At 40.0% G+C, this 24,625-nt stretch overlaps 1 protein-coding gene across 1 annotated transcript in view; it reads right to left on the reverse strand.

Moving 5' to 3' along the window:
• Positions 1–24,625, reverse strand: part of LMO7 (LIM domain 7) — a 287,243-nt gene that overhangs the window by 101,060 nt on the left and 161,558 nt on the right. Inside the window, exons 5-6 of the mRNA XM_082248131.1 lie at positions 11,160–11,190; positions 8,433–8,546 (exon numbers count right to left, since the gene is read on the reverse strand). Coding sequence (XP_082104257.1) covers positions 8,433–8,546; positions 11,160–11,190 — 145 coding nt within the window. The remainder of the gene's footprint in view (positions 1–8,432; positions 8,547–11,159; positions 11,191–24,625) is intronic.

Raw genomic sequence — 24,625 nt, forward strand, 5'->3', positions numbered from 1 at the left:
ATGCTCAGCAAGTATGGCCTATGTTGAAGCATGTCTTCACTATCAGCATGATTTGTTAAAGATTGACACATTAAAAGGGTCTTTTTGTGGTTTTTATTGGGGAAGGGGGTGGTAAAAACAAGCAGTTGAGACACATTTTAAGCTAAATGTACTCATGACAAAAATAACCCATTTATGTGATGCTATGCGGTGGTGCAGCATTTAAAGAGTTAAAACTGTCCGCGAGGAGGCAACATATCACCTCCTCACTGCCTAACACCTTTAAACTGCAATCAATCGCTGTCTGCCTTTTAGGACAGCAAGCACTACCACATGCATAAACCTACCCTTACAGTTTCTTTTCTATAACATTAAAAGTAGGGATGGGCCAAACCCCCCCCCCCCCCCCCCCCCGTTTGGTTCGCAGCAGAACTCCTAAGCAGGGGAAATGTTCTAACCCAAACGGTAAACCCCACTGAAGTCTTCGGGAGCCGAACAGGAAAAATCAAAAGTGCCCATTTTGAAGGCTTATATGCAAGTAATTGGCCATAAAAGGGGTATGGAGGCCTGGGTACTGCCCTGGGGGACATGTATCATTAAATATTTTTTTTTTAAATTATGTTTAATAAGTGATTTTAATTGGGCTTGAAGTGCAACAATAAAAATAAAAAAAACTACTTTAAATATAGTTCCTGGGGGCCCCCTTAATGTGCCTATAAACAAGTGGTGCATCTGTAGCATGCATAAAACATTCTACAGAAAAAATGACCTATCTAAAGAAAAAAACATCAAATCCCATTTAAAATGATTTGACAGTTACAACTGCCGACACCCGGCTATTGAAAAAATAAAGATCCCCCACCCCCGGTCCATATGGATTTTAAGGGGAACCCCACTCTAATTTTTTTTTTTTTTAAGGAGTGGAGTCATTCTCTCCCCCCCCCCCCCCCCCAAAATCCATACCAGATCCTTATCTGAGCCCAGCAGGTCAGGAAAGGTGAGGGGATGAGCGAGCGACCCCTCCTGAACCATATCAAGCCACATGTCCTCAACATGGGGGAGTGGGTGCTTTGGGGCAGGGGGGCCGGTGTCAAAAAGTGATAGTCACAAGAAACCGCTTTTGACAAGTTCTTAATTAAAAAATAAAAAGTGCCTCTCGATGTAAATCCATCGTGATTCACAATGCCCACCGACCCCAAATAAAAAAAAAAAAATGTAAATTCTTTCGTGTCTATGATGCCTCCCACCGTCTGCTCGTTTTTTTTTTTTTACTGTCACTTTTCTTTTAAGCTGTCAGTGGGGAAACCCACAGCTGATGACGTCGCAGCAGGGACGTCACAACTTCTTCTAAGAGGCTAATGCCACAGCTCCCACTCCATACAAGTAACCGCACTATCACTCTTTGTGTTATGCCATTCCAGGACTACAGCAGGGAATATTAACATGGGGATGATGGTGTGCCCTAAGCGCGTCAATCAATTGATGCCCACATCTACGACCTGACAACGGTTGTTGCAGAGATCAGCTTGAGTAAGAGGACATGCCCACAAACATGCCCATTGAACAGCTGTGAAGAAAGCTTTCATGGGAAATATAGTTTGCTTCTTGGGATCCAGCTAGCACAGCAGAAATCACACACCAGCTCTGCATAACTCCTCTTATGATCATGGTTTATATTCAGTACGCATGTGGAAATTATTAGGTAGCACATTTACTCTTACAGAATAAGCAAATTTATAAAGAAAATGAAGTATTAATCAAAGCTGCACTTTTAAAATGTCTAAGTCTTACTGAGAACAGCAACCAAATCAACTAAAATGTATGATTTTTTATGCAGGTTTATTATTCATAAACTTCTAAAATACAAGTGAGACTGAAGTACGCCCATTCCAGACAACTATTGCTTATTAGAGTTGACAGAGATTATATATATATATATATATATATATATATATATATACACACATACATATATCATTTAATACCTTGCTACATCTGAATTGCTGCTCAGTCCTCTTGCCAAATTACCTCAAGCAATTGCAGTAGAAATACTGTTGTCAAGACTTAGACAGAGTATACCCACAACCTCGCTGATGAAGTTCCGCCCACGGACGTAACGCATAAGGGGGGGGAGTTATGACGTCACACGCAGGCACCACGCTGTACTGCTGATTTTCATGCTGCTTTCATCTTGCACTGTGACAGTGCATTGTTTGTGAGTATAAGATTTTATTTTGCAATAAACTATTGGATTCAAAACAGAGAGCACTAGATCCTTTTTTTTATTGTATGTTATCCGGGGATCCATGGAGATTATTCTGGGACCCTCTTTTTGGGATTGGATCCATCTGTGGAGGCTTTACAGGCTTTGTAATTCCTAGTGGTGGAGTTATTGTGGTGAGAGGCAGTGTGTTTCTTGGTGGATGGGCTGTATCCTCACGGGACCCCAGTATATTACTTTCATTTCTTTCCACACAAGGCTCCTCTTTCTCTGTTAAACTGCCCTATACTGTTTTATATGGACTATTTTTTATGATTATTGTACTCTCTGGATATGATTTACATATGTTATACATTATTCATACGCTACACTATTTTTCAAGACAGCTGAACGGAGAAAAAAATAAAAATCTCACAGATCCCCACATCACACAAGTCCTGTTACTCCTGCCCCTTTAGAATATACAGATCAGCGCTGCAGCCACTAGCCACAAATGCTGATCAAATTCTGGACTTCCAGAATGACCGTTCGACAAAAGCCAGTCGTTCTATTGAACGGACAGTGATAAACATGGGCCAAAAATAGTCCACTTCCTGCTAAACCAGCCAATTTTTAGTATGTGTATACCCTACCTTAGTCTAAGTGACCCTTAAACCAGTCTCCAACTTTATGTCACCTATAGAACATATACAGTTTCTGACAATGCCCTGAAAGAACACCATGCCAGTTTTCTGTAGCAATACATATGCTGACTATGTTTTCCCTCTTGCTAATGTTAGGGGCCTATACACAAGTTATTTGCTGGCAAATTCTTTCTGCAATGGGGAAAATGATTATAGAAGTCTTTACTTGAAGAATACACACAAACTAGAGTGAACCTGCTGATTTCGGACACTGGTTTGTATTTAGTTGGGGTTTGTCTTCTCTACTGTATTACAATCTTGACAATTTTCAGTTTCAGAAAGTACATAAAACCATTTAATTTGACCCAATCTCTAAGGATCTTAAAGCTCAATGACACTACCAGAGTTAAACACATAGCCTCCAAAAATACTGATTGTGGGAGGAAATCCCTACAAAAGGGGAGAACTTTCAAACACCACCCTGGTTGTTTCCTAGCCTTTATTTGAAACGTGGACTATTTCTTCAGATTCTTGTGCAATATACATTTTTTTGTTCTGAACAACTGATGAGGTAGGTTTCTCTTCCTCTTCTAATCACTACAATACCTGCTCATATAAATATGAAACAGAAATGAATGTGTAACAGATTAGGAATGTGTATGTAATGCAGTCATTAGCAAGCAAATTACTCAACCTTTAGACTTTTCAGGTGGTTTCTAAAGACACCCGAAAGTTTCGTAAACGAACTGCCACACCTGCTGTAAACTTGGCCTGTTTTTAATTGCCATTACATTATTTTGGATACAACATACGAGAGGTAAGCTCAGCACATTACTGACAAATTACATGCTAGTGAAAAACCATTTCCTGAACCGGATTGACTAAGTATTCTATTATCCAATCCTAGGTTGTCAATTTTTATAACAGATAGGCTCCTTTCAAAAGGTCCGCCTCCGTCGGCGGACTCCGTGCTGCTCAGCGGGGGATCGATACACTGATCCCTGGCTGAGCAGGCAGGTGACATCTCCCTCTCCGCTCTGTGTGCAGAGAGGGAGGTGTCAGAGCCCCGCTGCTCTCTACGGGGGAATCGGATGAGAGCAGAACTTTAGTGTTCCCTACACTGAAACTAAGGGGCCAAGCCCAACCCCTGAAAAACAACCCTACACCATAATCCCCCCTCCACAAAATGATTTAGACCAGTGCACAAAGCAACTTGAATGGCCTGCAGAGTCCTGACCTCAACCCAATAGAACACCTTTGGGATGAACTAGAGTGGAGACTGCGAGTCAGGCCTTCTCGTCCAACATCAGTGCCTGACCTCACAAATGCGCTTCTAGAAGAATGGTGAAACATTCCCATAGACACACTTCTAAACCTTGTGGTCAGCCTTCCCAGAAGAGCTGAAGCCGTTATAGCTGCAAAGGGTGGGCCAGCTAAATATTGAACCCTACGGACTAAAGTCCCGTACACACCATCAGATTATCGAACGATCTGTCGTCCGTTTTTTGTGGCATGCTAGTCTGATGTGGAAAGTGAAGAGGTTATTTTCATATGAATTTTCCCGTACGACAGAATTCTACTTCAGAAGTGATGTCATGTGCTGGATTGCTTTGTATGTGTTCTTTCATCTCTGAGCATGCCTAGTCTTGCTCTTAAGATTTTTTTCCGTCAAAATCTGTACTAATGAGACGAAAATCGGACATTGTATTACGAACGACAAAAATTATATAGCCTGCACATCAGGATTTGGTCAGCCGAAAAGTCGGAGTCGGCTGTCGAAAGCACCATACTAACAATCCGAAAATCGGCAGATCGGTCGGACGAATTTTCCCTACAGATTTTCTTATCGTGTGTACGGGCCTTTAGACTGGGCTGCCATTAAAGTTCATGTGCAATAAAAGGAAGGCGTCCCAATGCTTTTGGTAATTTAGTGTACCTGCAGCAGCTTTCACTGCCCACTCTAAACCTGAATGCCAGGGTTTTCTGATCACGCAAAGCACTAACAGTTGTGGGTATTGCTAATGCCTGCACCCTTCTAACCCACACACATTCCTGTCAGCCTCATCACTTCTAAACCATCTCACTGGTCAAAAGGAAATGTGTGGGAGGACAGATGGGACATGTATGCACTCTCTAACATGCAACTGTTTGCCTCATCAGAACTACCTGGTATTCTAGAGCAAAGGAGACAATAAAAGCTGCTGCTACCTTTAAACTGCTTTATTTTATTTTTTTACAGTGTCTCAACTGTGCACTTTCCAGAACTTTCAAACCTATTCTGCTTTTAAAGGGCTCATAAACACTGGGGCTTTCACTTCTTTTCCCATGCTTTCCTTCATTATTCAAAGGGCTCTTTCATACTAACTTTGGTCTCTGAAGAGTGATCTGCTTTTCACTTAAATGGGTTACATTTGGTGGTTGTAAGCGACAAGGGGTCTAATACCGGCTATAGCTGTGGTTAGGAGGCAGTAAAAGCGTGGCTTAATAGAGTTGCATTGCCTCCCACCTGCCAGTGCGAATGAGCCCTGATGTATGAAAATGTGCACAGATGTATGAAAATGTGCACAGATGTATGAAAATGTGCACAGATGTATGAAAAAAAAAAAAAGAAGAAAAGCCTGAGAGAGTGCAAAAAAATAAATCAAGGGAATGTACAGTACGTCAAGAACTGTACTTTGACACTGGCAGGTATGGCCGCTCCCTTCTCACCTTGCACCTCCTGACAGCTTGTAAAACATATTTTATGTTCTAACTCCTTCAAACACAAACATACTGTATAAGGCACAACCTGGGATTTAAAGGGAAATTAAAGTTTCCTAATGATTCAATTAGCGTGCATCATAGAAAGGCTCTCTTTATATTTTCCAGGTTAAGCTAAAAGTATTATTGCTACACTACGCACTTCAACCTGCTTTTCCTCCCTTCCAACTGCAGATACTGCGATCTACAGTGCATAGATTGTAGGTTTAGAAAGGAGATCTGGAAAAGGATAAAGACAAGGAGAGGCTGCTAAACCACTCACCATGGTTGTTTCTAGAATGTCAACTGTTACTTTTTGGGTGTTTCACAGACATTGCAGCCCTTTAGAGATGTGATATAACTTCCCAAACACCAATAGACAGAAATCAGACTGCCTTTACAGTAGTGGACAGCTACAACCCCCACAGATTGTAATTTATGTGTTTCTATTGCATTTCTACCCTCCATTAGCACGTAAAACCTTACACAAGATCTAGAAAATACAACCCCAATTTCAAAAAAGTTGGGACACTCTAAAATCTAAATAAAAAGTAGAATGCAATGATTTGCAGATCTCATACACCCATATTTTATTTACAATATTCAGAATATTAAAAACATATCCAATGTTTATGCTCATAAAATGTAGCATTTTAGGGGTAATTTTGAAATTGATAGCAGCACCACGTCCTAAATTTGAGACAGGGTAACAAAAAGCTGGCAAAGTGGTACCAACAAAGAAAAACTTGAAGAAGAACATTTTGCAACTAATTCGGGTTCCTTGGCAACAGGTCAGTAACATGATTGGCTTATAAAAAGCATCAAAGGGAGTCAGAGTGTCTCTGAAGTAAAACAACTGGAGCTAACTTGAAAAAAACAATACACCCTCAAAGAGGGTCAGGTCCTCTAAACAGCAGCCTGCAAAAACTTGTGGCCAAAAGAAGCATCTGCAGATGCCAACACATTCACTTTATAAAACGTATTAAAAGTATGCACAAACTACCAGATGGCCGCCTTGCAAACCTGCATCACTGAGGAGAAGGGGGGAACTTGGGGGTTCCACCGCCCCAAGGAGCAGACCACGTCCACCCCAAAACCCTCCAGGAGAAAAGGGGGGACCGCTACATACCATACCAGGAACAGGGTGGGCACTACTCCTGACAGACCACCGCTCCATTGGGATGTGGGTGGACGTCGGCCAGGAGGAACACTGCGACTTAGGCCGAGGCCAGGTCGTATGCACCCTTGTATGCGCCCTCGTTCATCCAGTGGGGCTATGTTGCGGCCAATGTGCTACATGTATGATAGAACTTTCAGAATTGGCTTGGGAAGCTAGTGGTAAAAAAGGTGTGTAGCAAAGTGGAAAACTGTTCCATGGTCCGATGAATCATAATCTGACCTGCTTTTTGGCAACCATAAGCACCGAGTCCTCTGGACTAAAGAGGAGAAGTTCCTTCCAGCTTATCAGCACTCAGTGTAAAACCCTGCATCTATGATGTTATGGGGGTGCACCAGTGCATATTGAATGGATGGTATGGGGGTACGCCAGTGCATATTGAATGGGCAGCCACATCTGGAATGGCCCCATTAATGCTAAAATATCTATCCAGAACAGCATATGCTCCCATCCAGACAATGTCTTTTTCAGAGAAGGCCATGCATATTTCAGCAGGACAATGCTAAACTGCATTCTGCATCTATGACAAAAGCATGTCTTCGTAGAAGAAGAAGAGTACAGGTGCATAACTGATCTCCTTGCAGTCCATACCTTTTACCTGGTGCATCTTGAAATGAAAGGATTTATTTTAGTAAATTAAAAAATAAATATAAATCTGTTTTATTTAAATCTGATTTTTTTTACTTTTATCGAAATTTTAATAAAACGCTTTTGGGGTAAAAATGTATCTAAAGATAGTTTACAATTTAAGATATATTGATAACTTGTTTATTCAGCATGAAATGGAGCTTAACTATGTAGCATGAGGCTGTATATTCTGCAATTTTTACATTTTTGGTAAACTCATTCAATGAATCCAAGCTCTGCAAGCTAACATAACATGCACTGCATTGATGCATTACAAGAACAATGAGATAAAACAAAGTTCAGGAATATTCCTTTATCCCATTGTTTTGCAAATGGGATACACTACAAACTGTATGATTGAAATCGGTTGGATTTCACTATTTTACTAACCTGACAGCTTAATATTCTAAAAATAGGAAACCTTAATTTTGTTTGCAAATATTAAAAGATTCTAACTACCAGCAAGAATAAGTCCTTACATATAAAGAGTACCTGTCATTTCAGATCCATCATGGCAGCGCCTGTTAGCGGGCATCCACTCACCTGCTGCCGCCACGTCCCTCACCTTGTTGTGTCACTGCCGCATCACCAGCCGTCCCATTAAAGTGAATGGGACGGTCAGTGAGTCAACGGCAGGTCAGGAGGAACCGCTGCAAGCCTTTTTACTAGTGATTTAAAATGTGATTTAAATAAAATCCACCCTGGTTCCCAAACACTTACAGAGTGTTAAAGGAAGCGGGGATGGGATGCTACTTCGTCATAAACATGACCCTGTCCAAACTTTGTGAGACGTATTGCTGCAATCTATTTTTTTTTTTCGTAAAATGGTCAATTTTTTTCAGTTTAAATATTTGATATGTTTTCTGTTGTGAAAAAAAAAAAATGGGTTTGCATTCTGTTTTTAGGTGTTTACACAGCCTCCCAACTTTTTGGGGATTGGGGGGTGTATATGTATATAAAAACATGTATATATCTCACAACACATTAACTAAAGTAGGAATTTTCTCAGACCTACCAGAAATAATTTGGTTTGTATTATAAAAATGCATTATTCTTATTCTCTTACTTTGGTCAATGTTTGTCCCAGTAATCCTTCAAATGCCTTCACGTTAAGCTGTGGACCATTATAATAAGATAAACTTTGTGCCTTTCTCCCAAGCCAGTATAAAGTGATCAAAACCTAAAGAAAAAAAAATTGATTACAAAACAAGCCAACTAAAATAAAGGGAACTGTAACTATTGTGCTATAGTAGTAGAAGCATTGAGTAGAAAAAATAAATTAAATTCCTAAAATATCCAATGTACCCTTGCATACATGCCAACAGGCCTAGACATTTGTTCATGTGATCTCTTCTAAAGTGGACTTGCATTTCAATTGAGAAAATATTTTGGGCCTTCTGCTTACCCTTATAAACTTGCAGGTAAAAATTCAGGGTAGTGCTTGTATTGACAACCTGTTTGCTTTTACAGTTTCTATATATCTTAGGGACTCAGTGGCAAGATCTTTCACTTAAAGTGGTTCTAAAGACTCAAGTTTTTTACCTTAATGCATTGTGTCACAGACCCGCCCTCTCATCCCGCTTATACTTGCCTGAACCCCATCACGATCCTGCACTGTGCATGACAGCTGCGGCTCTCCTGGCTTTGTCCCTTCTCCCTGGGCAGATTGAAAGCAGCAGAAGCCAATGGCTCTGGCTGCTGTCAAGTAACTCCAGTGGCGAGGGAGCAGGGCCGAGTCCCACTGTCTGTCAATGAATGTAGCAGAGGGGCTCGGGAACAAGCCCACATGAGTGCCCCCATGGAAATAATTTTCCTATTGGGGGCATCAGCAAGGGAGGATGAGCCAGGAGTGTCGGTGGGGGCACCCAAGAAGAGGAGGATCAGGCATGAATTCTGTGCAGACAGCCTGGTGCAAGTGACAAGTATTAATGAGGAATTACTACAGAGAAAAATGGTAGGCGGTCAGCATATACACCAAGTACAAAGACTGCCATTACTTTCTAGGATTACTCGCCATCAACCGACACATGCACCAAGCTGTATGCTCAGTATTTTACCAAAGTACAGGCCATACTGTGGGGGCTTGTATTACAGAAATTTTACACAGTGATGGTGAAGGAAGGAGAGAGAGTTGTTCAAGAGATTGAACTAGTCCTTTAAAGAAAGCACCACAAGAATTCAAGCTCTACTGATCTATTTGTTTCAGTAAAAAGACGGTCATTAATACTGAAAAAAGATTTTTTTTTTTTTTTAAAGAAAGAGTATTAGAACATCTTTTTTTTTTGCAATGTGTATCCTGTTCTGTTTCAACCAGTTCTCATTTCTTTTCCTGGTGTCACAAGGACAAAACATGATGGGTAATAGCTTTATGGAGTTAGAGGTATTAACTTTCTAAATCTTTTTTATGCTATCCAATTTTTTAAATAGATTAAAATGTCTGACTTGAGAGCTATGTATCCAATACTATTGTCATGCCAATCTCATGCAAAACATGATCTACTCTTCAGCACTGGTGACCCTGCCTAAGACTCCAGGGGGCCCATGCAGCCTTCTTGTCCCACCTGGACAGGAGGGGTGGCAGGGACAGAATATTCAAGAACCACTCCCTCCCATTTTCCTTCTGCAGCTGCTGAAAGCTTGATTCTCCTCCCCCTCCCACTTGCATTCAGGTATATGCTACCCCCACTGCACTGGTTTCTCTCATTTATGCTGCCTGGGACCCCTGTTTGCTCCCCTGGCCACTCCCCAAGTAATAAGGGGTCTGTTTAGACATTGGATATTTAACCAAAGTCGCCCCCTCCTTAATGGGTCTCCCACAAAATAAAATATAAAAAATAAATAAACTACTGACCAACACTGGCCACACACTGTCCACTGCCAGTGTACACTTTTAATGTAGGCCAAGTTCATGTTTTTCCAGTGACATTTTTATTTTTTAAGGTTTTCCTCACTATTTAGTTAGGTCTTGCAAAATTTCTTTAAAAAAAAAAAGATCTGTGAGCTCTTTCATGCTTGTTCAGGTACATCTCCACTTCTCAAAAGGTTGCCTACCCCTGCTTCACTGTACATAAAGAACTTGATAGGCATGTCAAAATGCGGACAGATATTTCAAAATCTTTTGAATTTCCCTCTCAATGTGTAAACTAGGATCGGAAAACTCCTTATTAATCTCTGAGTATCTTGGTGAGCGGTCAAAGCGGCGGGGTCTATGTCCAATTTTGTATTGGGGCCCTCAAGCTTTAAGCTTTGCCTCTACTTTTCAGGGATACAAATGCCTGCTCATTTGTATATAATTAAGTAGAACTGTAAGAAACCCTGCAAATTAAGGGAATTCAATGGCATATATAAGTGATCATGTGAATGTCTGTTCTTAGCTGCAAAAGGGGCTTAAAGAGCTAGTGGTGGAGAAACAGCAGTATACTGATTTTCCCAGTGAATGGCTGTGCAGAAAGGCACGTTAGCACATGTCTGATCATTGTAGAGCAGGCAGGCTGTTCTCTCAGCACAGCCAGAAAACTGACCACGCTGGGATAGATGGGCTTACATGCCTAGTGTTGTGCGTCTGAAATATAAAGGCAGGGAAACTGGCAGGAACACTGGGTATATTACATAAAGGAAGCAATACAAAGAAAACAGGATACATTTTAACACAAATACAACAGGCACATACCAGGGACATAAAATGTTGGGCTAACCTTTTCTTTCATAAAACTAAGCACACACATTCACTGCACAGAAACTACACAGTTCATTTTATGCAACAATGAAACTTTTAGAATACATCGATACTTACATTTTTTAATCTTCTTTCTGTCTCTTCTTGTCTGAAAGCAGATTAAAGGGGGAATAACATGAGCACACAACGATCATAAAACATGCAATTGTGCATAGACATAACATTGTAGACTTCTGACACTAATGAGTGATTACTAAGGGCCAGCACACCCTGATCCAAACATGCCCAATCAAGTGGGAACATTCAATACCACAAAACAGTTATTGTACAGTATTTTCTCACAACTCAACAACAAGGATGAATAGGCCATTTAAATGTTAGGGAGAAGCAGTTGTATGATGTGGATTTGGATGGTTATTTTTTGTGTCCTGCATAAGGTGCAGTCATAAACCTTGATCATACAGTCAAGGCAGGAAGCTTCTATAAAAACAGTACGAATTAAGGTGATGAGAAAATATTTTTTAAGCTTAAGTTTGATATGCTTATATATTAACCTTCCCTGGTTTCTCCCACTATGCCCCTTTACAGGCAAAGGACATTTTAAACAGTTTTTTTCTATCTTTTGCAAACCATAAAATCAGAATTTTTGGCTGAAAAAATAATTTGCAATGTTTTAATAAAATATAAAAGGGGTTATTTCAAATAAATAGATGACAAACATGTCAAGTCCTAAAATTTCATGCACACATGATATTGTGAGAATATTTAGCTAGGCTTTGAAGTTTTTACAGGTTACCAGTTTAGAGTTACCTGTGAATTATGGCCTTAAAATTGTTTTCTGGTATTCTCTGTGATATCTCATATGTATGGTGCAAACACAATGTATCTTCACATGCGCAGCCTGTGAGTCCATTTGCCGGTATGAAATGCAACAAGGTTACAGTAAATTTTTTTAATTAAAGTTTTATTATGATTAATTTTTTTTCTTTTTTATTTCATTTACCTTTATTGCTATAACAAGGGAGCTAACAACTTTCCTATTAAATAGCATTGAGCAGGTGACAGGTACTCTTTGGGAGAAATTGACTCCCAAAATCTTCATAACATGTTATGTGTAGAGCACAGGGGAACAGGCAGGATTACTTACCCTATCCCCCCTGTTCTGGTTGGCTTCTGTGCTGCTAACTTCTCCCTGAAGTTCCAGTCTGTGGGCCTTAGCATCTTCACACAGGCCATTCACTCTGTATTTTACTTGGTGGCGGTCAGCATGCGATCAGGGCCCTAAGCAGCTAAGGAAGGAGGCGAGGGGGAATTCGTTGCACCGCTGGAGGGCCAAAAAATGAATTTCTCCTTAGTCCAGCAACCCTAGATATACTATGCATTTAACACCTGTAGTGTCAGGGTGACCCACTGCAAGATCCGATAGTGGCTGGTGTCAGCGGACATGTAGCTGCTAACATCAGCCGCTACATAGGGGTGAACAGAAGGTCCGATCAGATCCACCTGAAAAACTGACAGGCGGACCTGATTGGACCGTCCGTGTGAAAGGACCCTTAGAGTTTGATTTTAAAGTCGCAAAATAGGCAGTTAATAGTCACTACTGTGAAAGAAAAGATGTACTGGTCTTGCAAGTCATCTGTTTACTATATAAAATAGGAAAATGTAGATTGGTTGTTTGAGATTTGGGAAGATTTGAGAGTCTGCAGAGCCTTAGTTGCTGTTCAGTGTCAAAAAGGCAGGGCTTTTTGGTAAGATAAAAATTTCAGATCAAAGAACAAGCCTTAAAACACTATTTATTCTGAAAATGTGCTACTATGAAGGCATTTTATACTAATTAATAAAAAGTGGCCAACAGTTGGGACACAAGGGCAAATACTGCTTCTGCTCCCGCATGCATGAATCTGTACAAGCTAGGTCTCTCACAGCAATTTTATGTTAATATACTCAGATCAATGATAAAGGATTTTCTTGGCTGAGATAGTCACATCTGATCCAAGTTTTCCCCCATGTTGAACCTTTTGGATAGCAAGAGGGACTGTATGACTTCACACATTGACATTTGTAGACATGGCAGAGAAAGCTAGCCCAGGTAGTACAACATGGAATTCATGCAACGTTGTGTGCATCACAAACATGTTGATCTTAATTGGGCAAAAATAATGGAATCATGCCTAAAGCAAGTTAGGAGAGAAACAAACAGTCAACATGGAGATCAGCAGGAACAAATGCAAATAGGAGGGACAGGGCTGCTGTTAGAAATCAAAGGGCCCTGTACAGCCTACCTGACAGGATATATGATTCAGTGATGACTGGACAAAGGAACAAAAGGGTGCGGTTAAATAGGACATGCCCCCTCTATCCCCACTCTCCACACAAACAATTTCCCTGTGTGCCCGCAGCACACAAGGGGGCTTAAAAGCAAGTGGAAGGGGGGGTGCAGATCCTAGGAACAGATTCCACTGCAGAGCAGCCAGAGGGAGAAAGTAGTAGAAGCCAGCAGTGCTGCAAGGGAATCCACAATAGTCACAAGTGCCAAGCAGGAGGTTTGGCTCTACTGCTTTGATGACAGGGTGCCAGGCCTCCCTTTTGAACTGATTGGGCCCAGGCTCCCTGCCTTACCAGCGGCCCTGGGAAGGAATAAAGTAGTGGGAATTGGGAGCAGGGGGTGTCCTGTTTTTAACACTGCAGAAGGCTTTTTCCTATTCTACAAATACCTAGCTATTATAATTGAACCACTGCATAGCTGTTGTTGCAGTCATGACACCTTTCACACAACTGCCAAGACAAATTCCAAATAGCTAAATATAAAAAGGGACAACTAAGACATACACGGTCTAACATACACAGTCTATCACTGGCAGTCAAAGGTACAAAGCTGCAAAACATTTTTTTTCAGTTCTGGGTAGATGAGGTTAGAACCCCTGTCAGGTTTTAAGGCTATCCCAGACTCTGTCCCTTCACTTTCTGCTCTAAAGACAACCTTTTACTAAACATGAAGTGAGGTAACATCAGAAACAAATAAGATCGATGGATGTTTGTAGCATTCACCCACTACAAAAAAAAAAAAAAAAAAATCAGTGTTAGGGCTCTTTCAGGCGGGCGTTCCGTATGTCCGTTTTTCATCCCATCCTTTGCAGATGAAAAACGGACATAATGTATTTCTATGTAAGTACGGATGTCAGCGGATGACCATCCGCTGACATCCGTTTTTTGTCCTTTCAGTTCAGTTTTTTTGAACGGAAGAGAACCCTATTTTTTCTTCCGTTCAAAAAAACGGAACGGACGCAAAAACGGATGTCAGTGGTGTCATCCGCTGACATCCGTATTTACATAGAGATACATTATGTCCGTTTTTCATCCGCAAACGGATGGGATGAAAAACGGACACACGGACCGGATGACACAAGTGTCATCCGTGTCCGTTTCAAAAAAAAAAAAAAAGAACTGATCGAGCATAAAAAACTGAACGCCCATGTGAAAGAGCCCTTACTGTTTGAGAGATGTCCTCATTTACTGGGGGTAACTTTAACCACACCATAAGCCTTTAAAAGCAGTAAAATCTAGCAGAAGTGCTAAAGTTCTAATCCTTCAACACTCTTTTAGGAAAGACACTTTAAAAGGCAAAAAGTTTTCAGACTATCCATAGAAGATTCCCAGAAACCAGTAACCAAACAATTTCGTAACACCACAAATGTAAGGAGAAAATGCCCAAGGCAATCAACAGTTTAATTTAAAGCAAAAGTCACACAGAGCTAATTTATGCTAGCCATACAGTAGCCGAAAAATAATTTGAAAATCTGTCATGTGGATCGTTCATTTTTCGTCCAATTAATGGGCACAAATATAAAATCTGTTTAAACTGTTTAGAGACGAAAAATGAAAGGAATAAAACAAAAAAAATGATGTCCATTGAACAAAATTTGGTCATTGAATAATGGCAAAAACCGTTTGCTGAGTGTTCCTTATTTGAAAAACAAGTTTTAATGATTTTGTATAGCGTATGGCCAGCATAACACCTCAAAGGTGGGCCATGTGGTTAGTACAAATCTGCTCTATCAGCAGTTTACCTGATAACTGACCACAATTAGGTTTCTTTTATAGTTTTTCTATAATATTTGTTTTATTATAAACGTTTTCATAATTTACTGACCTTTCCTGGATATACTAGCCTGATACATCAATTTATATATCACTATACCACTTCAGAGGGACCATGTATTTGAATACTGCAAATCGGTCATTTCAGTTGCTGTGTAATCACTGGTGTTGCACAGGTCCCAGAAAATTTCATGGAAGTGCCACTTACAAAGGACAAAAATGTATGGTTTGAAAGAAATGTATGTTTGAAAGAAAAATAACACCGGTTGGATAACCAGAATGTTTTGAGTTTTGGATATGGTAAGGAAGGATTAGAACCATATCTGTTTTTTATTGCTGTCTGTGTTCCCATCAGTAAGATTTGCCCTTCATAAAATTTTCTGGTGACCTGATGATCACTGTCAAGGAGAAAATTTTACATTGGTCAGGTAAAGGGAAATCATTCAAAAGGGACAGCTCTTTGGGTGGTCTAAGGCCCCTTTCACATGGGCTTTCCAATCAGGTCTGCCTGTCAGTTTTTCACGGGGACCTGATCGGCCACTCCATGCACCCCTATGGAGCAGCAGATGTAAGCAGTGACATCTCCGCTGACACCCGCTGCTATCCGATCCAATGTAGTCTGTGAAATCCAGACGAATGGAAACACTATTTTCCATCCGTCTGGAGGATCGGATCGGATGAAAACGAACAGACGGTCCGTTTTCATCTGATCTCCCATAGAGGAGATCGGGGATCTGACAGGTCTGTCTCTGCAAAGTAAGTGGAGACGGACCTGTCATCTGCCTGTACCTCTTAGGGTCCTTTAACAAGGGCTTTTCGCCCAGCAGACTCAGTTTTGCTCAGCAGGGATCGATACCCGCTGAGCAAAATGGAGTCCCCTGGTCAGAAAAGCCCCTATGAAAGGACTCTAAGAGGGGAATCTCCCTCAATTTGTAACCCTTTCCTATTCTATCCAAATGTAAAAAAAAGGCCTCAAGTTTAAACCTGCTAAATTCATTCCAGATGCATCAAAACAAAGGGTGATCAATGTCTTACAGTCTGTTTTATTACAAAAGCAGCCACAGAAATGCTTTATTTTTTTTTTTTTTTAATCACTTATCGCTGTCACGAGAAATATAAACATCCTTTGTGACAGCAATTGGCATGTAACAGGTACTAGGGGTTTGGGGTCTGGTACTTAAAAGCATTCAAAACACCAAGATCAGTGTTTTTGAATGCTTTAGATTTTTTAAAAATGGTGCAGGTTGTCTCTGCATAAATGTCATCGCTTTTGGTTTACGATTAGAAACAGCCGATCCTGGCTGTCCAGCCCCTTCCTGCTCCTTGTATTAGCGAAAGAAAGGCTAGTTAGCCATTCCAATTGCCATTACAAGAGAGCCGACTGTCGGCTCTAAAAAACAGTTCTGGCAAACCACCAAAATTCCAGAGATGTACGGGTATGTCGCTGGAAGGGAAGTTGTTAAAAGAAAGCCATCAGTATTTAAACACCTTTTGATATGATGCACCTGGAAATTATTTTAGTGGTATTAGGATGCCAGTCCAATGGGGCCAGGAGGGCCAACCTCCCCCATGGTCCCACCTATACCTGGCAGCAGTATTTTTAGCCCCTTCCTAGAGAAACACTGGCTTAGTATTAAACCTATTTATTGCAAGCTCTATAGCAGAAGGCAGCACGCTTCCTGGCCCTTTTGCTATAGAGACAATACCATTTGTTTGGGGTACACAATTTTTATTCTTATATAAAATCAGATTAAGCAGTAACAGTTTTTCAAAAATCTCCCCCCCTCTGTAAACTGTTTTGATCATCTCTCTTAGCTTGGACACACACAGTAGGAATAAATTAGGAAATCCTCTTATATTACAGTTTTACTCTTCACTCAACGCTATGGGCTATTTTTAAAGTAGTGAAAGCAATATCCACCAAACATTCGGATGAATCTATCACCAATTTAAAACTCATGCTCAAGGAATATACACCTGCATTAAATGTTTGAGTGTCACGTTCACTGCACAACTAAAAAGTGCAAAACTGGAAGACCCAATTGATAAAATTTTGATGTAACATACTATTTCTAACTTGCTGGCTTCTAGAAAATACAGTGGGCACATGTATGGGCAGAACAGCACCAATCATGTGACTAGATAGGATTTAAAAAGGTATGTACAAAATAAATTACAATTTTTAAAACGCATGCACGACCATGTGGTGCTAACCAAATAGTGGCCCCCTGACTAGTGGGCAAGACTTGCTTGCACAAAATTAGGATCACAGTTTTATCTAATAAAATGTTGCAGAAACATTAAAAATGTTTTAACAAACAGGTGTACTCCGCGCTAAGGAAGTGAATGTAAAAACAATAGGCTGCAGCCGCCCTCAAATATAACCGCAGTTATATACAAAGGAGCTAGAGCGGAAAGAAGGGGGATTGGTACTGCCTATGTGACTGGTATAGTTAGCGGTGTATAAAAATGTCAAAGGTAAATAGATAAATAAATGAATAATCAAAGTAAAACACTGATGGTACAAAAGTGCAAATATGATGAGAATCAGCGTGGCATATACAAATAAACAGAAGGAAAGTGACTAGTGCTATGGAGTATAAACCCTCCAAACGATAATCAATAGTGGTGAATCCTTAAATTAGTGGTACAAACGAATATACAAATTAACATCTTAAAAATTCTTTAGTTGCAATTGGTCGCATCTAGTCTAATTTCTCAACCATCTCCAAAACATAGGTGATACAAAGTAAAAAAAAAAATTCATTTAAATTGGGGAAAGAAATCACTGCTTACCAGTGTCATTCCTCCTACCCAACATACAGTACAAAGCCAATATATAGAGAATTACCGTAACTGCATACAAACAGGATTAACGCCAATAATCACTATGTAATATAAACCTACTTTAATGTCTGATATTTGAGAGCATCAAAACAATACAAGGGCCAGATTCCTAATGGCTGGCTTACAAATGGCATGGGAAATATTTTAAAGTAAGGTAAGAAAGGCGATCTTGAAATACTGCTGGTAGAAAAATGAAATGCTATACAATTCTAACACTTTGCAATGCCAGGTCTTTAAAATATGTCCAATATATTGCAAGCCTTAACCATTCGCCGACTATCTGCCATAGTTTTACTGCGGCAGGTCAGCTCTGTCCCGCGAAATGACATCGCTGCGTATGCCCATTCGCCAAAGGGGAAGCTAATCAGTGGGTCCGGCGGCTGTGATTGCTGAAGGGCACCCGCGATTGCTCCCCGTGGAGACAGAACGGCGGTCTTCCATTGTAAACACAGCAGACCGCTGTTCTGTCAGTTATGAACAGAGGCATCCTGTGTTGTTCTTATTTAGGAACACAGGTCTCTGTGTTAATGCAGCAAGAAAATCCCCCACACAGTTAGAAAGCAGTTTTTTTAGCACTGATTATTGTAGTAATGTCACTGGTCCCCCCAAAAGTGTCAAAAATGTCAGTTAGGTGTCCGATCTGTCTGCCGCAATCCTGCTCAAAATCACTGAATTCCGGCGTTACTAGTAAAAAAGAAAAATCTTTCCCCTAGTTTGTAGACGCGATAACTTTTGTGCAAACCAATCAATATACACCTATTGGAGTTTTTTTTTTACCAAAAATATGTAGCAGAATAAAATTTGGCCTAAAACGATGAAAAAATTATAGATTTTTACATTTTTTTGACGGACATCAGGTAACGAAACACCGCACGCATCATACTCCACACTCATGGTTTAGAGATACTGCCGGAGCGTAGGAGCTGGATGTCAGAGATCCCTAGTGTCAGGCAGACACTAGAATATGTGAGGGTAACATTATTACTTCTAATAAATTATTGGATTTTATATGGAATCACACTATTTTGGCATTCCTTCTCCTCCCATCCATCATCCTCATCTTGCAACAATTTGAGAGTAACATGTTCATTAAGATTTAAGGTTAAAGTTTTATATAAACCGTCATGCTGGGAAATACTTAAGTGCGATTGCTGGCTTTCCATCTGATGATTTGGTGGAAACGGTGGTGGTGAGGATTTCTTCACGTGTGGTCAATGAGGATTATATATCAAATTGTTTATTTGAATTGTATCAGGTCACATTTTGGCACTTTATTTCACTTGGGACTGTTTTGATGGACTATTAATTTTTTGTATTTATTTATCAATTTATGTATTGAGTTTGTTTTTTACTAGTTAGATGTAATATTTTTATATAGGGATTCATTGCACTTGCACTTTTTGGATAATAGTCTCCCAATACATTTTTTGTAATTCATAATTTTGAGGCACTTGTGCACTTTCAAAAATGTTTTACTTTGGCATATTGTTTCTCTTTTTCACATTCCATATATCAATGGATATTTATTATACACAATTCACATACTAATTATCAATTTTTATATAATATATTTAATTTGCACATTAGCACTTATTATATTTAGCCACCTTGGGAATAATACAAATTTGCGCTGAACACCCTATCTCTCCATTTGTGGGAAAAAAAAGAAGGATGTCATTTTTTTTGGGTACAGCGTCGCACAACCGCGCAATTGTCAGTTAAAGTAACGCAGTGCCGTATCACAAAAAATTGCCTGGTCATCGGTGGTAAATCCTTCCAGTTCAGAAATGGTTAAAGGATGTTAACCTTGGACTTTAAATAATAATAAAAAGAAAAAAGTTTGTTTTCCTGAGACAAGCTGAATGAATATTCTACACTTTTTTTCTTAAAACATGGTAACCGTACCTCAAAAATAATCTCATTAGGGAGAAATAAATCTCTGAACCAGCCCATTCCTGGTTCATCCACGGCAGGCACAAACTACAATCTAGCCATACACTAGTTGTAAATTAAAAATTTTACGATTTCTGAACATTCATCCAATTTTCTAATCATTAGTGGGGTCACAAACATAGTTTGCGTGTGAGAAAGTCCATTTGTTACAATATTGAATGTTAAAAGCAAAACAAAAAATAGTGAAGTACTTTCAAATTATATTCATCAATCAAATGTACGGAGACCGATCATATACAAATTTGTACTAATGTTCCTTTAATATGGCCTGCTTTAAGATGAATGGCCTAAGGCAGGGCCCTCCAGTTCAGGAACTACAATTCCCATCATGCCTAGTCATGTCTGTGAATGTCAGAGTTTTACAATGCCTCATGGGACGTGTAGTTCTGCAACAGCTGGAGGGCAGTAGTTTGAGGATCCCTGGCCTAAGGAATAGCTGTTGGCTCAGAATGAGGAAATCGGGTATGCCTATTCGGCCAGGTTCAAAAGCGGCTGTATAAATACTTTGAGAATAATGCACTCCTCAAAGTAGATTGTATTTTATTAAGCAGTGAGTTATGTGACAGTATAAACAGTACATAAGGCTAAGTGGTTTTATTCAGGTCATGGAACGTAGAATGGATTTCTCATATCTTATTACTTCTTAGAACACATTCCTTTATTTCCTTTAGCCACTCATCAACCATCTCTGACCCCCTCTTTGCCACTATTTCGTTTTCTTTAACCTTTATAAAGGTTTTCAAACAACAAAGGAGAAATGTGATATCCATATAAACATACACTTAAACCAGCGTGCCGCGGCACATTAGTGTGCCGCCAGAGCTCCTCAGATGTGCTGCGGGATTATGGGAGAGAAGGGCTGTCAGATGAGCCTGATCTCGCGATCCCCTGCCGAACTGTACATCGACACTGATAGAGAGCTCAGCCTCAAAAGTGAAAGTAAAGGGAGGGGAAGTGTGCTGTGCTCTCTGCTTCCCCCTACAGTGCAGTACCCGGCTAAATGAAAAAGGTACTGTGCTAAAATATTTCAAAAGGCTATGTATGTATGTATGTATGTATGTATGTATGAATGAATGTATGTTCCTGACTCCCCTATTCCTGTACCATCAGAACTGCTTTTGTAGGGCTTGTTTGTGTTCTCAGCAAGGGCTGCTGCAACTCTGAAATGCAATCCATGCTCAGATCACTTTTCAGAAGCATTTAACAGGTGGTAAACAGGCAATATGTTGCCTCCTCACCACCCGTTTTAAGCCTGTAAACGCAGCATTACTACACCGCGACCATGCAATGTACACAGTTGCAGGGTGGTTGCAGTGCAGCCCCAATCACCCTGGGTATACCTGCAGCATGTGTACACCCCCAGCTGCTGCCTTTGCAGCTAAAAGGGGGAGAAGTTGGGAGTGGTAAAAACAGCTCAACCATGTGGTTTTACCACCCCTCCAACATGACATGTGAACAAGCCCTTGGTTCACATCTGTGTGGCTGCTTGCTGCGTGTAGGGTAGCCTATTCATTTCAATGGGTTTCCCTACCCGCAGAAATGCAGGGAAAGAAGTCCCTGACCCTTTTTTTTTTTCAAATTGGGCCGCACCAAAAGCACCCCATGTTTTTCAATGTGTGGGGTACCACTAAGGACTAATGGCACTCCTAAAGAGGAGAGCATTTGTCTGTGTGTCAGGAACGAGCGCGTGTTCCGCTACATACAGTAACGTGAACCAAGCCTTGGACAGGGTGCCCCGACTGAAAAAAAAAGTTGAGAAACACTGACTTAAACACATAGAAAAGTAGCAAACATGAGATATCCAATAAGAACATTAATATGAAAAAAAAAAAATGTCAAAGTGCAATGTTTCCAATAAACCAGACATAAAAAGATGCAGGTCATGTAGACCAGTTGTCCAATGCACTATTGTAATACGATTTTCAGTTTACCACCATTTCTTTTAAAACTTCCCACTGATTTCAGGTGTCCTCTCTCTCTGTGCTCACACCAGTCTATTAATCTTTTAACACTGCCCCCCGATTTTAGAAGTTAGATCAAAATTCACCATGGGGGCACTATCCAGGGGTGTGGAATAAAGCCTACCCTTTAATACCACAAAGTATACTAGGTTTCTAAATTTGAATGCCGTTAGGTGATCAATAAATAAATAGGTTGGATTTTCAACTATTGGGTAGGTATGGGGGGACAGAATTATCAACATAATGTTGCAACATAGGGATGTCAATTATGTAACACTCACTAAATGTGTACCGAAATCCCATTAGAGCAATGGGGACTGCACAAAATGCCTTAAACAGTGTTGTGAATTAAATGAGGAACCGTTTGACTCATAAATAAGGAAGAGCTTGGAGAGAGTCAGTATTGTTTGTGGTTAGTGTCAGTCTAGAACAGTATGTATTAAAGCATAGTCCCTTGCTGGGAGACTGGAATGTGTTATGGCTTGTTTCATAGCTTGTTTCCATGCGACACATTCCAGCACTGGACACTGAAACAATTGCCAACAAGGTGTTAGTCACACAGCCAGGGACAGTCTATTTGTCTTCGGTTCTACACACCAACTAAAAGCAAGTCTTACCAATAATGTGCTATATGCAAAAGATCAATCCATTCATGTTCCCCAGCAAATTGCTAATAAAATGATAATATGTAAATGTATAATAAATCTGATCTTCGCAACACCCCCTCCTTCCCCCACCCACTTCAACCTAAATTTTCTTTATTACAACACTTTATCAAATTATTGATCCACATAAAAACAAATTCAAGGTTATAAATGGAACATAAACCAACATCCATTAAATTCAATTGGGCAAGCACTGTAGTGCGTCTTTTCAGTAACATGTGTTAGTCTAATTATAGATGCATTTTTGATGCGTTTTCCAGTCATTTCAATAGGGAGGTGCGTTTTTGGTGCGCTTTTAAAGCATGCACCAAAAATGCAGCAAGTAGGGCTTTGGTAGTTTCAGCAGGAACTGGTCGAAATTTCAATTCATGTATAACCCTCAAATGGGACGACTAGAAAATAATGGCTGCAGCGTTGATCGGTGTAGTTGGACAGCGAGTTACCCTTTACACCCAGATGCTTCAGATAGCAATGATGCCTGGAGCTCATGAGCACACTGCAGATTTAATTTCACAACCCACTTTAGAGGAGAGTATAAAGCTTCTTTTACACGGTTATACCCCATTCACATATGTATGATTTTTCACATGTAGTAAGAAGGCACAAAAAGGAGGAATCCCATCTTTCCCTATGGTGCCTATTCACAACTATGATTTTCACGTGCGTGATTCTGAAAATGCTGCATGTTGTCCTTTGGTGCAATATTGCCTTCAGAGACTATATTAGAATTGCATTGAAAATCTATGTACATCCAACACACTTTTTTACACTTCTTACAGTGTCCTTCCCCTAGACAAAAGATATTGCTGGTCATTGGTCAAAACGCATGAAACCACAAAAATATGTGCAAAAAAAAAAAAAAACACGCATGAAAAATTCAGAAGACCAAGTGTGAATCTAGGCCAATGCCCAGATAATCGTACGAAAAAAAATCGCTTTTGAATTGATCGCATGATAATCTGAACTTTCGACAGCCGATCATGACATTTCGTCCAACAAAATCCGAACGGACAAACACGAAAACTTTTGTCGTATGATAGCCTAGCGAATGAATCATTTAATCCATACAATATGCGTCTGCTAAAAAGCGATAGACAAAAGACCGCCCATGATCAGAAACCCAAAAATAACCCAGAAAAGGCCTGGCTGCTATTGTTATTGTTTTGCACTATCCGATCTGTAGCTACGCAACCAGGAAGCTTTTCCAGAATCGTATGAATAAAATCATACGTTTACTACCCATTGTTGAATTCGATATTAGTTTAATGCAACAAAATGCGAATGGATAAGTCGTCAGATTTTCTGATCGTGTATACGAGGGCATTTGTCTTGTCAGTTCTGCTTGCTAGCATAAAGTTCCTTAAAGCAGGGTGGCAGCAAGTCTTTCTGAAGCAGAACACCGAAATGTCAATGTGATCCAATAGGGATCCTTGATCTTAAGGCTATATGGGGGTGATTGAACACAGTTCCCACTCATCTGTATTAGTAAGAAAACAAACGTTTAGAAGCAGAAATCTGAACTCACCATAACCGCGTTCAGGAGAGGAATTTCGGGTATAAAAAAACAAATACAACTGAACGTGTCTTGCGTTTAGATGAGATTACACAGTTTAGTAGTAATAAGATCATTTATTTTTAATAATTCAGGAAATTCTGTGTATACAGGAGGTTCCCTGTGACCTAGTGTTTTTCTAACTTTAGCAATTTAAATATACTCATTCAGAAGAGCAAAAGAAAATTGAAACGCCCAATATTTCATTCAGTAAAACAAACTAGACTACTCCTTTATGGACACTGAACAAAGTTTAAAAATACTTTAATGCTTTCATGAAACTTTCTTTCCTTTACATTACAGTTTCAGAACACACCTTTTAATGCCAGGCAAGTACGTCAGGAAGATTAGAGTTGGAAAGCTTTAAATTTGTGGCCAAGATAAAATTTACTATATCCTATTAGCCTACAGGAAACAAAACCGTAATGCCAGACCATGAAAATATGCCAACCAAAGCCTTCCTTCTGACGAAAGAACACAATTTGAGAGGCGAGAAGAATGTTTGTA

The sequence above is a fragment of the Pelophylax lessonae genome, assembly GCF_965119305.1.
Source record: "Pelophylax lessonae genome assembly, chromosome: 2".
NCBI classification, from domain to species: Eukaryota; Metazoa; Chordata; class Amphibia; order Anura; family Ranidae; genus Pelophylax; species Pelophylax lessonae.